This window comes from Suillus clintonianus, assembly GCF_016758775.1.
Source record: "Suillus clintonianus strain FC179 chromosome Unknown DEU56scaffold_6, whole genome shotgun sequence".
In the NCBI taxonomy this organism is placed as follows: domain Eukaryota; kingdom Fungi; phylum Basidiomycota; class Agaricomycetes; order Boletales; family Suillaceae; genus Suillus; species Suillus clintonianus.
In genome coordinates this window covers 775,258-790,464 of record NW_024539230.1, presented here as the reverse complement: position 1 = coordinate 790,464, position 15,207 = coordinate 775,258, and the positions used below count along the sequence as shown (strand labels likewise).

General features: G+C 49.8%; 6 protein-coding genes across 6 annotated transcripts; 4 read left to right on the top strand and 2 right to left on the bottom strand.

The window, feature by feature from the left end:
* Positions 1 to 442: 442 nt before the first annotated feature.
* Positions 443 to 721, bottom strand: DEU56DRAFT_726833 (uncharacterized protein; the record flags this gene model as incomplete). Its single annotated transcript, XM_041347942.1, has 1 exon — positions 443 to 721. A coding segment is annotated over one exon (279 nt), but the record flags the coding sequence as incomplete, so codon positions are not given.
* Positions 722 to 1,282: 561 nt separating this feature from the next.
* Positions 1,283 to 2,062, bottom strand: DEU56DRAFT_717287 (uncharacterized protein; the record flags this gene model as incomplete). Its single annotated transcript, XM_041347617.1, has 1 exon — positions 1,283 to 2,062. A coding segment is annotated over one exon (780 nt), but the record flags the coding sequence as incomplete, so codon positions are not given.
* Positions 2,063 to 2,492: 430 nt separating this feature from the next.
* Positions 2,493 to 4,069, top strand: DEU56DRAFT_907830 (uncharacterized protein; the record flags this gene model as incomplete). The annotated part of the gene is made up of 7 exons (XM_041356937.1): positions 2,493 to 2,783; positions 2,846 to 2,961; positions 3,016 to 3,139; positions 3,192 to 3,431; positions 3,493 to 3,557; positions 3,784 to 3,803; positions 3,852 to 4,069. 7 exons carry the CDS (start codon positions 2,493 to 2,495, stop codon positions 4,067 to 4,069), a joined length of 1,074 nt encoding a protein of 357 aa, XP_041213870.1.
* Positions 4,070 to 4,107: 38 nt separating this feature from the next.
* Positions 4,108 to 4,323, top strand: DEU56DRAFT_726953 (homeobox KN domain-containing protein; the record flags this gene model as incomplete). The annotated part of the gene is made up of 1 exon (XM_041347951.1): positions 4,108 to 4,323. One exon carries the CDS (start codon positions 4,108 to 4,110, stop codon positions 4,321 to 4,323), a length of 216 nt encoding a protein of 71 aa, XP_041213869.1.
* A 2,443-nt stretch (positions 4,324 to 6,766) lies between these two features.
* Positions 6,767 to 8,407, top strand: DEU56DRAFT_751978 (uncharacterized protein; the record flags this gene model as incomplete). Its single annotated transcript, XM_041349597.1, has 5 exons — positions 6,767 to 7,179; positions 7,338 to 7,393; positions 7,493 to 7,549; positions 7,590 to 7,743; positions 8,065 to 8,407. The coding sequence occupies 5 exons, from the start codon at positions 6,767 to 6,769 to the stop codon at positions 8,405 to 8,407; spliced, it is 1,023 nt and encodes a 340-aa protein (XP_041213868.1).
* Positions 8,408 to 12,951: 4,544 nt separating this feature from the next.
* Positions 12,952 to 14,937, top strand: DEU56DRAFT_868756 (chaperonin Cpn60/TCP-1 family; the record flags this gene model as incomplete). Its single annotated transcript, XM_041355516.1, has 7 exons — positions 12,952 to 13,099; positions 13,147 to 13,283; positions 13,333 to 13,477; positions 13,526 to 13,780; positions 13,833 to 13,981; positions 14,040 to 14,693; positions 14,749 to 14,937. 7 exons carry the CDS (start codon positions 12,952 to 12,954, stop codon positions 14,935 to 14,937), a joined length of 1,677 nt encoding a protein of 558 aa, XP_041213867.1.
* Positions 14,938 to 15,207: the final 270 nt, after the last annotated feature.

Sequence of the window (15,207 nt, the reverse complement as noted above, 5' to 3'; positions counted from 1 at the left end):
GAGAGTTCGAATGATCGTACAGACCGCTTCGAAAGTCCCCCAAGTACATGGGAAATTGTCTGAGTCGACGGCGGAATTGATGGAAGGATAGGGATTGATAGTGGAGGGAACTTCGGGGAAGGAAAAGTTTTGTATGACTCGATATTTGCCCGGCTTCCCCGGCTTGGGAATGATGGATAGCGGCGATGACTGAAAGGGTCCCAAGAGATCGGCCAGCTCGAGACGGGTGAACGGCCCAAGGTAACGTTCAGTGACCAGTTCTCGCGACAAGATGCTGCTGAAAGCCACACGATGATGCACCAGAGAAGGACTATTAGAAGGGGTCTGGGTATGTCCCAGTACCGGAAGTTGAAGATTGAAACCCTGGCGTAGTCCCCGTGGAACATCAAGATACCGATCGAGAAGCCGATGAACGCGAAGCAGAGACTCCCAAGCAGAAGCCTTATAAGGTGTGACCGGGCACAACCTTCTGCGCGCGAGGACAGTACTGAGATCCGTGGGCTGGAGAGAGGCAGCCTGCACAGAGGTGCCGTTCGTCGTGAGAACGTTGGCTGCACCCCCGAGGTCGCTGCCAGTCGACGCATAGAGGTTTGTTGTTGGAGCGAAGGAGGAGGGCTTTGTTGACTCTGGTGGAGACTGTGGGGTGGGAGTTGTCCCAGAGGTGGTCGGCGGCACAGGTGATAAAGTTGTGCGTATGCCTCCCCAAGCAAACGGCGCACACGGCTGGGGGCCGTTGTCCATGCACGCCGTCCTGAAAACCCGCTTGTTGCAAAGGTGGACGGACTTCGCGAGAGGAGTGAAAGCGATTGGCCCTGGTAGGGGACGCTGAACGCCGCCGATCACCACGCGAGGGACCCGGCGAACGTCCTGAACGTCTGGGACGCTGGCTCTGGGCAGAAGTGGGATCTCTGTGAGTATTTGTAGACCGCAGCCCATGCACACGCTAAAGAATAAAACAGCGCATCGCACCACGACCAACACATAACACACCACGCACAACGCATACCGCAAAACGCACAACGCACACCGCAAAACGCAACACGCACAACACACCAAACCAACGCAGAACGCAGAAGGGTCAAACGAGGCACAAGGCAATAGTAGAAAGAAGAGGAGAGTTAAGTCAGCGAGTGTACAAGGAAAAAGGACGAGCTCGAGGACTAACCTGATAGTCAAACTCGTTGTCCCTACGTCGTCGTTCGTCTCGATAAACCCGATCCAACGTGCGAGTTATCTCAGCATCGTCGATAATCGAAATGTCCCAGGCCCCCCCCGGGAGCGGAATGGCCTGGTGCCAGGCTCGACGCTGCTCTTCCTGATACAGCAGCAGGGCACGTTGATCGAGAGGGTCGTCTGAACACCAGTACCTGTGCAACATGAGCGCCCCCCAAAAGGCAGCTAACATGTGCACCCGCTCATTGTCCCACCCCCGTTCCGTCAAGGATGCAACTAGGTGGGGAATGGCTTGCGCAAAATCCAGCGCACTCAGATTGTGATCAGGAATGACTGTCGCAGAGGGACGAGTGGTACTGGCTGGCATCCACGTGGTCGTGCCGTCTGATGCAGTGGTGGGGACCATCCCTTCGTCGTCAGTGGCGCGGAACTGTAAACGAGCGTCGGCTAAACCCTTGTTTGTCCAATAGTAAATCTCGACATAGTGTCCTTTCTCGAGCTTTCGCAGCGCAAAATCTGAGACCAGAAGGTTCTCATTGGCGCGGGAGGGCCGAGGACGCATGGGAATGGGAATGTGCTTGAGCCTGTTTTTCTTCTTTTCTTCCTCGTCTGCCGCAGCATCTGCCAGACGCTTCGCCTGCAGTTGCTGTTCTGCTTCCTCGTCTGCAAGACGCTGTTGCTCCGCTAAAAGCGCTTGATCTGCCGCAACCTGATTTTGCCACTGGACTCGCTGGGCAGCATTGGTTGCAGTCCACACGGTACGCAGAAGTTCAGCAGCCTGCTGATCGGTATTATTCAAGGCCACGAGCGGCGCACGGCTCGCCTGGTAAACATCCGACGTAAAGTCTGGACAGATCTCTGCGTTGGGGTCAGAAAGAAGACGGTTCATACTAGTAGTAGATCTAATCGGATAAACGGATCAAAAAACCATATTCTTGGTTTTTCAATTGAATTGTTTTTGAATTGAGCAGGCTGGTAGTTGTGCAGCAACGACCAGAAAAACTTGCTTAGCAGTGAGCGCGAGGAAGAAAATTGACTCGCACTCGCTTATTCGCATCAGGCATAGACCTCATTCTAAGCACGTGCTCGTGCCTCGTACTGACTTAGAATATAAGTTGTTCACAGGCTACAGCTACATAGTGCGGCGCTACTACTACACAGCTCTATACAGCTGCCGAGTCATGTTCATAATTTAGCTAAGTACCTTGACCGCCTTCTTTCGCTCTCCTACATATTCATATTCCATCTGATCTGTCCTTTAGTTTCTCTTGCCAGACCTCAGACTAAGAAAGACAATCACCAATCTCCTTTGCCGTCTTATGCGCTTTCAGCGGGTCAACGATTTGGGCAAGGTCATCGCAATTCGTTTGAAGCGCCTCACAAAGAATAGACGCACACAACTCAACTCTTCAACCACCGACAATCTCGAAGTCTCCACCAATGTTTCGTTCGCCAGACACTCCAAGGGTGTATCCCTTGCCCGCGAAGCTTCGGACATGGCTCAGGTAGCTTTGCCCTTTGTACAGGCTATTGCGGGTGCAATTCCACTTGTTGGCGCTCCCATGCAAGCGGCTATCGGTGGATTAATGACAAGCCTTCAAGCTATAGACGTGAGAGCTTTATAGATGAGGATATCTCTTGATTCCAAGGTTCATCACAGAGACACAGTCAGAACAAGTCGGACCTCGTTAGCCTGACATTACGACTCAATCGACTAAGCCTCGATTTGTGCAATGCCCCGCCTGCCCGGGATCCTGTTGAACGATCCCGGAGAGATTCCTTTGTCAGGTATTCACCTTGTTGACGTGTGTTTGAATTCATCAGACATTGAGTCGCATATAGGATGCTGGAAGAGAGCTCAGCCCGAGTGACGGTGTTGCATGAACGCTGCCTCGCATCCACATCTGTCACGCAGGCCATCGCTGGATGCTTTATTGAAATCGACCGTTATCTGGCAGACTATTTGGTTGTGTTTTATCCACTTGAGTGTTTGCATTTACTCACTACTCTGCGATTAGTTGTTGTCCCAAATCCAAAGTCAACATGACATACACGAAGAGTTGGTCAATCTACGGAGGCAGCAGGAGGATCATCAGAAGCTGCTGCTGACCATGCAAAACATATTGGTCCGCGAGCAGTCTGCCGCGGGATCGTTTGCATCACATTTAAATGGAACTATCGCACTTGGCTGTGTGACACTGGTGGATGCAACAGGCCACCATCATGCAATATCGGTGAACTTCTGCACCTCGTTTCAGGTCCGCTCGCTCGCCAGCCCAAACCCGTCTTAGGGAAGTTTACTGATCACATTGTCTTTAGCAACTCAATATGATGCTCCCAGTTCTCTTTCAACCCGACTCGACCGAAGCCCGTATTCAAAGATGGTATGTAGAGAAAGGACAGTACGATTTATGCATCGACGAGGGCACACGAGTGACCCGACTTACGGGTCTTGAATGGTCAAGCATCGAAGCAGGCACAACCATTGTCATGAGGGTAATTGTTGAACAGGAGGCGAGATCAATCTCTAACGTTGACTACAAATGTCGTTTTTGCGGCGCTGTGAATCACCTTGGCGTTGAGTCTGCCATGTATTCACTTCAACTGCAGGCTGGTTGCTCAACTGATTGGTGAGTATAATTGTCTTTTCGGCCCTGCCAGTGTCTAACAATCAGAAGCCGAGAATGCAAACGACGGTTTCAGATTACCTGTAATTATGGCTGTGCGAAGCCAAGCACGCGATCCTCTGACATTGACTCCAATCACATGGGTGATGCGGAGTGGCTCCTTATTCGCAACTTTCATGTCCAGCAAAGTGTATGTCATCATGAATTTCACTGGCAATCAATATTTGGTTGAAAACTCAATGTACCTCCCACTTCCAGATCGTGCGTGATCTTTTTTTTGAGGTGCTTACTCGACACTGATGATGCAATGCAAAAGAGATTGAGAGGTAAATTACCTGAGGAAGTGACGGACTATCTAAAGACCTGGTTGCATCGTCATTCGGATCATCCATACCCAAGCGAGGAGGAGAAAAAGCATATTTGCCATGCCACTGGATTGAGCATGACGCAAATATCCAATTGGATGATTAATGTCCGCATTTTTTTTAAACTTTACTTCCCACCATTCAATCAACTCGCATAATCTACAGGCTCGCAGACGGATTTTAGCACCCACACTTGGAGCAGCACAAGGATCTGCACTACTATTCATGGCCCAGTCATCAGTGAGCTTGTGAGGAAAGTAAAAGGCCATTTATCATAATATCAATCCTTGTAGCACCGCAAAAAATCGGGTACAAAACTGCACTCACTCACCATCGCTGAACAGTGTCAGATGCACCATTTCCCATTGATACATGTTGGAAGTTGTTAACGACGTCACTAGTGATCCTTGATCACATTTCCTTTTTCGTCTTCACTACATATATCACGTTCTGCGCTTAGATCATACCTCAGTTGTTTGTTCCTAACGCTGAGGTATGTATGGTCTCATTAATTGCCCGCCGGCCTAGTCTCATCATTATATCTCTTTAGTTGTCTCATACAGGTACATTTAATATAACAGTCGTTTGTTCCTAACACTGAGTTGTCTCGTACAGCTTTGAACAGGTTATGAGCCCTGACTCTTAAACGAGTCACTGAATCTCGAAGCCTACGACTTCCCTCGCATTATAACTGCTCGCCATAATATATCACTGTCTACGTCACTACCTTCAACATGGGGAAGTACGATCACGTCCCGGAACTGACAGGTCCGGACTCATATTTCACATGGAAACGAGAAACCAGGTATCTGTTGGGGACTGAAGATCTCTGGTGCCACATATCAGAATCAACGGACCCAGATGATGTCCTAGGCATTCCCTCGTACATCCCAGTCGCGCTTGTCCCAGCAACGCTGACGGAGGAGGAGACTAAGGAAATCAGAAAATGGCTTGTGAATGACCTTAAAGCAAAGTCCCACATCACCCGCCGGCTCTCACCTACCGTGCAACAATTAGTATCCACCAGTCACTGAGTCTCTGCACGTGCAGCTTGGAAATCCCTCGAGGAACACTACAGGCATATTGGCATTTCCTCCTAGCACATCATTTGTCAGAGCATCCATTCACTGCACGTGAAGGATGCTACATTACACGAGCACCTCCAGCGGATGGGTGTTACAGCGGCCCCATCATTTTTCTCATCATCATGCTCCTATGATCTATTCTTGCTATCATTGACTGCTTATCAACATGCTCTGCATGAACGTTCTAGATACTTCCGTCTATTCTTGCTATTTCTGACTGCTTATCAACATGCACTGCATGAACATTCTAGTTAGTTCTCTTATGTTCCTTCTGACTCCATCACTTCCATAGTCGGTGTAGAGAGTAATATCTCTACAGGCTCGTATCCCCCCATTTATACATCGACCTCATCCCTATCCCAACATATGCGCAGCCCTATGTAGACGCGCGCTACGTGCGCGATCCTCCGTGACACGCGCGATCCTCCACAGCACGCGCGACATTCCGCGACCTTCCGCAGCCTGGCGCTATGTTCGGTATACCCTCCCATGTCCTGTCCTATATATCCGGTACCGTTGGTGCGTACTCTCACTGTCATCTCCGCCTCTGACCACATCCAGGGTCTCTTACATAGTGTTACATACTTATCCGCTTCCTTGCGCGCTTCCGCGCAGCCTATCCGCTTCCCTTACATTTCATTACCCTGAGAGCGCGCGTAGCGACCTACATATCTAGAAGACTCAGATGATTTCAGACTTACTTACTTTTCCCTTACTTGGACTCTCTATCAGTTTTCTGTCTAGTTGTGCTTAGAGCGCTAATATCATTCCAGCATTTTGTCTATCTTCCTCCTAGTCTGGTGAAGTCTTATCCCTCAGTCAAAGAGGGTTCCTATCACCTTCCGCCGCACTTCTCCTACCGCGCACGTACCGCGCGTGTTCCGACTCCTCCGCATGACTTGCGCGTCCCGCGTGTACATCGCATCAGCCCCGTGCGTTCCCGCGCGCCTTCGTGCACTTTCCGACTTGAGCCTTTCTCTTGATCCCTCTCATTATTTAGTGAGATTGACTCAGTAGCATCCCCTAAGGGACGATTCTACTAGCTCGCCTCTTGAGGTAGATATTCTTGTGACTCCCCGGAGTTCGCATCTCTATTTCCTCACCCACATCGGCCTGGTCCGTGCCCTTCCTATTCACTATAAATACTGCGGTTTCTACACTTGTATTCTTTAACTTGAATCTACTTGGTTCTATCTGATACTTGATTGTCTTCTGAGGAAGATACTTGATTCTGATCTAGCTCTTACAAAGAGACTAGCCTATACTCGAACTTCATCTAGAGGGAGAGCCCCTCAGACGTCTGAACCGAACGTCATAACATGTGAACTCCTTTATTGGATTAGTTACGCAAGAACTATCCAAGTCGTAACAATGGGTGCATCTTATCCTGAAGAGGACACTATCTTCCAACTTCTTTGAGGACTCCCAAAATCGGGACTATGGCCCCAATTCAAGGCACAACTCACATTTTTTCTCTTCGGGATCTGAGCTCTTCGGCACCTCTGCATCAGCCCTCATGTTCGAGAGCTGCATCTCACGCATATCGGCTGAAGCAGCACGTCAAATCAACGAAGACCTCCTCAACAGTAAGCCGGGGTCTGAGTATGCGAACACCACCGCCGTGTCGAGCACAAACAGTACGAACACCATCACAGGGCTTCATAAACATCGACACAATCCAGAGGGCGTCTTCTGCATGACACCCGGATGCAACAAAGGTGACCACGACCACGCACATTGTTATGGTAAGGGCGGAGGCATGGAGGGACAAGCACCTTGGCAAAAGAAGAAACGGGAAGGTGTGGTTACTGCTGCTGCAGCAGTCACTCCACCACCACCCGTCTCCATTCCAGCGCCTCGTGCACCTATGGTCATGACAGCTGTAGCTGCCGCTACCAACACCTCGTCCTACTACCCAGATCACGACCTGTCATGTGCAACCATTCACGAACTTAACGAATCCCAATCCCTGCCATCTCCAGAAGCAATCGCCTGTATTGCGCAACACTTCCTATCAATGATTCTTGACTCTGGGACATCCATAACCCTCATAAAAAACCATGAATACTTCTGGACCTTTTCAACAGACAATCAGTAAAGGTCCGGACAGCAAACCATGGTCACCTCGAGACATCAGGCCGTGGTGAGTGTGTCGCTTGGGTGACAATTGGAGGAACACATTGTTGCGCACACTTCACACATTGCCTCCATGCACCAAGTGCAATGGTCAACTTACTATCAGTCGGCTGGATGGTAAAGCAAGGCTGGGAGATCTCTTTCCGAGGGGATCCAGGTCACTGTGAGCTCGTATACCGCTGTAGGAGACACCCTGGCTGCAGCCCCGTACGGCACCATTTCCCCTTACTGGACGAAGTCATGCCTACCTTCCACAGGCCGTTGCGGACCATCACACAAGGTTGCAGAATTTGCGCACTCTACGCATCGCAACATACCGTCCGTCCATGTCCTGTCTGTATCTGTCAGTTCCTACTGGTGTGTTCTTATCTCTTATTACTGGATCCTGATCATTCGCAGGACTATTTGTGTACCGTTCCCATGCACAAGGTCGCATAGTGCTACTTACATATTATCCCCTCCGATTTCGCGTACATATGCGTTCGCTTATTCAGTTCCAGTTTCTTATGGACTCTGATATATACTACGTTGCGGACTCGTATCCACCTCTTTTCCTACATTCCCTCTCTGGTTGTGTGTTGCGAAGTCACTAGCTTAGTCTTACCTTGTCTTTCCTTGCTTGAGCAATCATCCATTTGCCTTCTCATCCTGCGCGAACGCTCGCATTATCATCGACAGTTGGCTATTGCTAGATCCAGTTGAGTTCACTCGCAAGACAGTCCTGTCGCGTCCTGCATATACCTGGTACCTTACCCATTTTACCTGTTTACCTGTCCTGATACCTGGTACCTTCCCTGTCTCGCATACCTGGTACTCCCTAGACTTCGCATCCACATACTCTGCATCCCCGCGCATCCTCGTACCTCTACGCATTCTCCCGCAAGCAGCCGTTCCGTCTTCAGCACATCACTTCCCTACTCACTGTTCCCCTCGCTCATACTTGAGGAACTGCTCTCAGAGCTATCCCCTTGGGTCGACTACTATTCTCGCACCCAGCAGGATCAGTACGCTATCACTATAGCGGACTTCTACGATTTCTCCCACCCTGCGGTGCGCACTTGGGCAACGTACCCATGACAGGCATGCTTGTATTCATGGACCTTGAGTTCATTCTCCCCCCCCCCCCCCGCATCATCAGAAACACCTCTAATCGCGCCCCCATCCGAAATATCAGTGTTTGCAAGGGTCACACCAACCCTCGACATCTGGCATGCGCGAATCGGACACGTGGGAGGTGATGCTGTTAAACGGCTAGAGTGCATAGCGAAAGGTGTAGTCATTGATCGTTCAATACCTCTCTCAAGATGCGAATCATGCATTCTCGGGAAACATCCCAGACAGCCGTACAAACCCTCCAACGACAAGCACTCGGAGCAATTCCTGGATCTAATCCACTCAGATGTCTGCGGTCCTATGCCAGTCACAACACCACATGGCAAGCGCTACTTTGTGGTGTTCATCAACAATCACACAAACATTGTCGACATTCAACTCCTGGCGACTAAAGATCAAGCTCTGGAGGCCTGGCGAATTGTGCGGGCACGCTGGGAAACAATGTCCGGCAAGAAAGTCAAAATCTTCAGATCCGACAATGGCAGGGAATTCCTCAGTGCCGCATTCTCAGCGGACCTCGTCAACGCTGGTATCGAACGGCAACTATCAGCACCCTATGCCCACCAACAAAACAGCAAGGCTGAACGTGTCTTACGCACGCTAGAAGGGCGCATGTATGCCATGCTCAATTTCGCTGGACTCCCTCGCACCTTGTGGGGCGAAGCCATACTCACTGCTGGTTATCTATTTAATCGCAGTGAGTTGTGCACGTTACCCCCAGGCAAGACACCATATGAGATGTTGCATGGGGTGCAGCCCGACTTCTCTCATTTACGGGTCTTCGGGGCGCGTTGCTTTGCTCGCATCCCACCTGAGCTGCAAGAGAAACTGGGACCTCACTCCAGGGAAGCGGTGTTTCTAGGTTATCCACCTGGGGTAAAAGGATGGCGCTGCCGTGACACTGTCATGGGCACCTTTTTCAACTCAAGGGACGTAATCTTTGACGAGACATTTGCAGGTCGTGCATTCACAGATAGTGACGACAAGGACAATGACACCTCTACACCTACCACTCCTGCAACCCACAATTTGGATCTGCGACTCTCAAATGCCCCCAATCCTCCCTCTGCAGACAGTTCGAATCCGCGACTCCCAAACAGCCCACAGTCCAACACTCCTCCATCCCACAATCTGGATCCGCGCCTCTCAAATCCCTCATCCTCTGTCCACAACTCACCTCCAGCGCTTCGCAGATCAGGTCGATCTCGCGCTCTCACCAAACGCGGCAGCTTGCTGCACAAACAGATAAGTGCTGACAAGGCGTGACTGGCACGTCAACGCGACGCACAACAGGCCAAGATTCACGGTGTACCTTTGGAGACGGACGAGGACAGCATAGTCCCAGACGAGGAGGAGGTCAGCTTTCCCCAGGTCCTGGTGAACCTCATCATCACCGAGTTAGTGTGCATTAGTATTCGTAGCGACTCACGACGCAACCCCTTGTCACTCGGATACGACTTGAAGATTCCACCTGCAACGTACGACAAGGCACTCCAACGACCCGATCGTGATCTCTGGCTGGCGGCAATGCGAAAAGAAATCAATCTGATGTCAGAAATGTCAGTCTATGAACTTGTGCCACTTCCTCAAGGATGAAAAGCGATCGGTTGTCGATGGGTCCTTGAATATAAGGAGGATCAAAAGGGTGGGGCCGTCAACAAAGCGCGATTAGTGGCGCAAGGTTTTTCACAGATCCCAGGAGTGGACTTCGGCGAAACCTTCGCACCTGTCGCCAAATCAGCTTCTATCCATGTCCTCTCTGCCCACGCAGCCCTCAATAACTGGGAACTCGACGCATTCAACGCCAAAAGAGCTTTCCTCTGGGGAAAACTTCAAGAGGACGTATATATGCGTCAACCCCCAGGATTCAAACGCCTCGACGACTCATTCAAGATGCTGGTGTGCCACCTACTCTCCTCTCTCTACAGTCTGAAGCAGGCAGCCTACGACTGGTACGAGCTTCTTCGTGAGGTGCTAGCGAGCTTAGGGTTCGATCGGTGCGCAGCGGATTTTGCTGTGTTCATCTTCAATCACGTCGATGGACACAGGGTGAGGATTATTTGCGTCATCGCATGGCACATTGACGATGGACTGGTGGGGAGTAACAATCGTCCATTCCTCGATCAGAAGCACAGCAGTTCGGAATCACCAATCTGGGGCCAGTATCAAAATACCTTGGCATTCAATTTGAATGCAATCGCGCAACGGGCGAGCTCTGGATGTTTCAGCTGGACTATATCACCTTCCTCCTCGACGAACACGGACTCACTGATTGCAACCCTGTCTCCCTGCCAATGGATCCAAAGTTTGCCTTCGGTCATCCCACAGATGTGTACCCACATGTAGAAAACCTTGAAACTGAATATCGCAAATTAGTAGGCTAACTTCTGTATCTTGCAATGTATACGAGGCCCGACATCGTGCTAACTGTCATGTGCTTGGCACAACACAACGCGAATCCCGAACCTCGTCATTACACGGTGGCAAAACAAACTCTACACTACTTAAAGGGGACTCTGCAGACTCATGATGTTCACTATGGGGTGAAAACATCAAACGAAACTTACACAGCTTCTCAGATTCAGACTGGGCATCATGTCCGGAGGACCGCGTCTCAGTCACAGGATACGTGTGGTTCTACAACGGGGGGCCAGTGTCTCACTCTGCGAAGAAACAAGCAACCCAAGCGCTATCATCCACAGAAGCCGAATACATGGTGTTAACGGCGACGATCCAAGATGGCTTGTGGCTCCAATCATTCTTTCATTGTCTCACCATTCCTCTGTCACTTCCCCTACAAATATTCGCAGACAACGCCGGGGCGATCGCACTCTCAACTGAAGCAGCAAATCATATTCGAACAAAACACATAGATCTCTGCTATCATTTCATTCGCAATCACATCGAGAAGGGCACCTTTCTCCCCATCTGGCTCTCAACACATTGTAACATCGCAGATATCTTTACGAAAACTCTCCCTTGTCCGCTCTTCATTCATCATCGTTCTGGATTATCACTAGTTTGTCGTTAAGGGGGTGTGTTGGAAGTTGTTAACGACGTCACTAGTGATCCTTGATCACATTTCCTTTTTCGTCTTCACTACATATATCATGTTCTGCGCTTAGATCATACCTCAGTCATTTGTTCCTAACGCTGAGTTGTCTCATACAGCTTTGAACAATACATTCGAGAGAGCCGATACATTCAATACTAGGTAGTTGATACATCACATTCACCAATACACGATACATTCGAGGTAATATTTGTTGGATCCCGTGGTAATGGAGACGTTGGATGAAGCCACGTAGTACGAGCACGACCGATTGAGGAATGGACAGGTGACGTCGAGCTAGTGTGCAATGTCTCACCCCAATCCCCAGCTACGCTCATATTAGTATAGCAACATTTTTACCTTATAGACTTTGTACTTACCACACGAGCACTTCAGTCCCAATACCAGACTGAAGTTAGATTTGTTTCTATCTACTAGTGCCCCCTCGCCCGATCCGCTCACCTCTGATCTTCAGAATATTAGCTGCTGATACATCATATTTGCTGATACATTTCTAGAACCGATTTCGGTGGATATCAGAAGACTCTACTATATCCGGATAGGGGCTAAGGAGCGGAATCCAACATTGACAAGGTAACACCCAAGGCATGGAGAAAATCAATGATGGTGAAAAATCACTCTGAAGTGAACAGCAGAGAGGTAAGCCTTTAAAATTGATTTGATATTAGCTTGTAACTAATCAAGTTGGGTTAGAAGTTGCAAAGAGAGTTAGAGTTACTGAAAGCTGACATACAGAGCATTCAGGCTGAAAGATTAGCAGAGAAAAAAGTTCTGGCCAAATGGCAAACTGTCAATCAGGTTTTTGAAGGTACAGCATTATCTCTTCCCTGCTACCCACCCTACTGACTGCATCAGCTCTTGGCAATGTGGCTTGGGGGCAGATCTCTGCTCTGAACAAGGACAAGCTTCTTCAACAAGAAAACATAGGAGACTGTATGTTCTGAATTTCTATGTCACTAAATACATTCCTTCTGACTATATCACTTAGTTCAAGATCTGTTTTACAACTACAGGACCTCTGTCACTGCCAAGACAGCATATATGCAAGTCGATGCTCATATTCGCAGGTTCCTCGAATCTGCAATAAAATTGAAAAGGGAGGTTGCACACCCCAACATCAATGCAGAGTGCTTAAATGATGTGCTCGACCTATTGAGTATCCAGGGCAGCCTGAGGGATCAGTTGATTTCCGACCTTTCATAGTGTCTTAAAGCTCGCAGTTTGTATCATAATAGTCGCAGCCTCCTTTAAGAGTAAAATTCAAGCATGAGCGCTTGATGTGTGGATTGGAAGGCATCGCCGCGTGACCGTGGGAGACGTCCTGGATATGATAGATCTAACGCGCAAACTTGAAGGACGCGTCTGACTTCATCGATACCATGTCGCTGAAAGTACCCAAGGCCAACAACATTCAGCTCTTCAAGGATGGATACAAGGTATCCCAGGGCCTTGAGGATGCCGTCCTTCGAAACATCCAAGCAGTCTCAGAACTATCAGATCTCGTACGGACAAGCTTTGGTCCCAATGGTACGTGTGTCCTGCGCTTATGACATGTCTATCCTGATTCCTCTTAGGCCGGAATAAACTCATAATAAATCACCTGGGCCGGTTGTTCGTTACATCCGATGCCGCAACCATCATCAGGGAGGTCGAAGTCGTTCACCCAGCTGCCAAGCTCCTTGTCATGGCCTCGCAAGCTCAAGAGTCCGAGGTGCGTCCTTCTCTACCCCATCACCATCCATTTGTTAACTTGATGCCAGATGGGTGACTCTACTAACATGGTTATCATTCTTGCAGGTGAACTTCTCAAGAAATCGGAGAACCTTCTTGTGATGGGCCTCCACCCTAGCGAAGTCATCAAGGGCTACGAACTCGCATGCACCAAAGCCCTCACGGAACTTGAAAGCGAGTTCCTTCCTCCTCCCCTTTACATTTTCTAATGAAGCAGCGTAGATCTATCGACATCTAGCCTACCGTCCCCTTTCACGCAGGAGTCCCTGATCACAGCCCTCAAACCCGCAATCGCATCCAAGCAGTACGGCTACGAGGACATACTCTCATCATTGGTCGCAGAAGCCGCACTCGCCGTCATGCCCAAAAATCCCAAGAATTTCAACGTCGACAACGTCCGCGTCGTGAAGATCATGGGCGGCAGTCTTTCAGGCAGCAAAGTCGTCCAAGGCATGGTTTTCGGTCGCGAACCGGAAGGTAAATCTACCACAATGCTCGATGCAGCACTCACTTACACCCCACCCCAAAGGTATCGTCAAAAAAATCTCAAATGCGAAAGTGGCCGTCTTTACTTGTGCACTCGACGTCGCCCAAACCGAAACAAAAGGCACCGTTCTCCTCAAAAGCGCGGACGAAATGCTCAACTTCACCCGCGGCGAGGAACTACAACTCGAAAAGGTATGTTTTTCTACATCCCATTAAATTTTGCATCTACTAATTGTCTTTCAATATACAGATGTTCAAGGAAATTGCCGACTCAGGCATAAAAGTTATCATCGCAGGCTCATCCGTTGGCGACCTCGCCCTACACTACCTCAATCGCTTCAACATCGCCGTCCTCAAAGTCCTCTCCAAGTTCGACCTTCGCCGCGTAGCTCGTGTCGTTAACGCTACACCCCTCGCCCGCGTCGGCGCACCCACCCCAGAGGAAGCAGGCTACGTCGACATCTTCGAGACAACAGAGATAGGCGGAGACCGCGTTACAGTGCTCCGTCAGCTTGCTGCCGGCGAGGAAGGGTACCAAGGACACACGGAGAAGACGCGCACGGCAACGATCGTGCTTAGGGGGGCAACGGCTAACCATCTTGATGACCTCGAGCGTGCGATTGATGATGGTGTGAATGTCATCAAGTCTCTCATAAAAGATCCACGGCTAGTTCCTGGTGCCGGTGCGACGGAACTGGAGTTGGGCAAGCGTGTAGAGGCATACGGGAGTGGGATGAGGGGGCTGGCACAACATGCTGTCAAACGGTATGCGACAGCACTGGAGGTAATACCCCGGACGCTTGCTGAGAACGCTCTGGGAGGTGCTGAGGGTAACGAGGTACTCAGCCGGTTGTGGGCCAAGCACGAACAGAAGGGCGGCGAAGCCTGGGGCGTTGATATCGAAGTAATGTTAACCAGATCTGAATCATTTACCCTTTGATTGACCGATTATACGCCAGGCTGAAGAAGATGGCACTCTGCTGGCTACTGACTTCAAGATTCTCGACCCACTAGCCGCAAAACAGTGGGCGATCAAGCTCGCAACAGAAGCCGCCGTATCCGTACTCAGCGTCGACAGCATCATCATGAGCAAACCCGCAGGAGGACCCAAAGTCCCTCAACAAGCAAGTAACTGGGATGAAGATTAGGACAGTGCTACGGGAGCATCTAGACTGCTTTACAGTAATTTTGCGCAGACCAGGAAAGGCACGAGTAATGAAGTAAAAATGAATGAAGCCAAAAAGAACGCCAGGATGAGCAGCGAGAATGTGTGTTACTGTACAATGTCCATGATAGATATCCGCGAACGGCCGTAGGTGACCCAGAAAACGGAATGCAACAGGATTATGACGACAACAATGAGTCCGTTGTAGATGGGGTGGGGGGTTAGGTGTTACTGAATACATGAGCGTCCATGG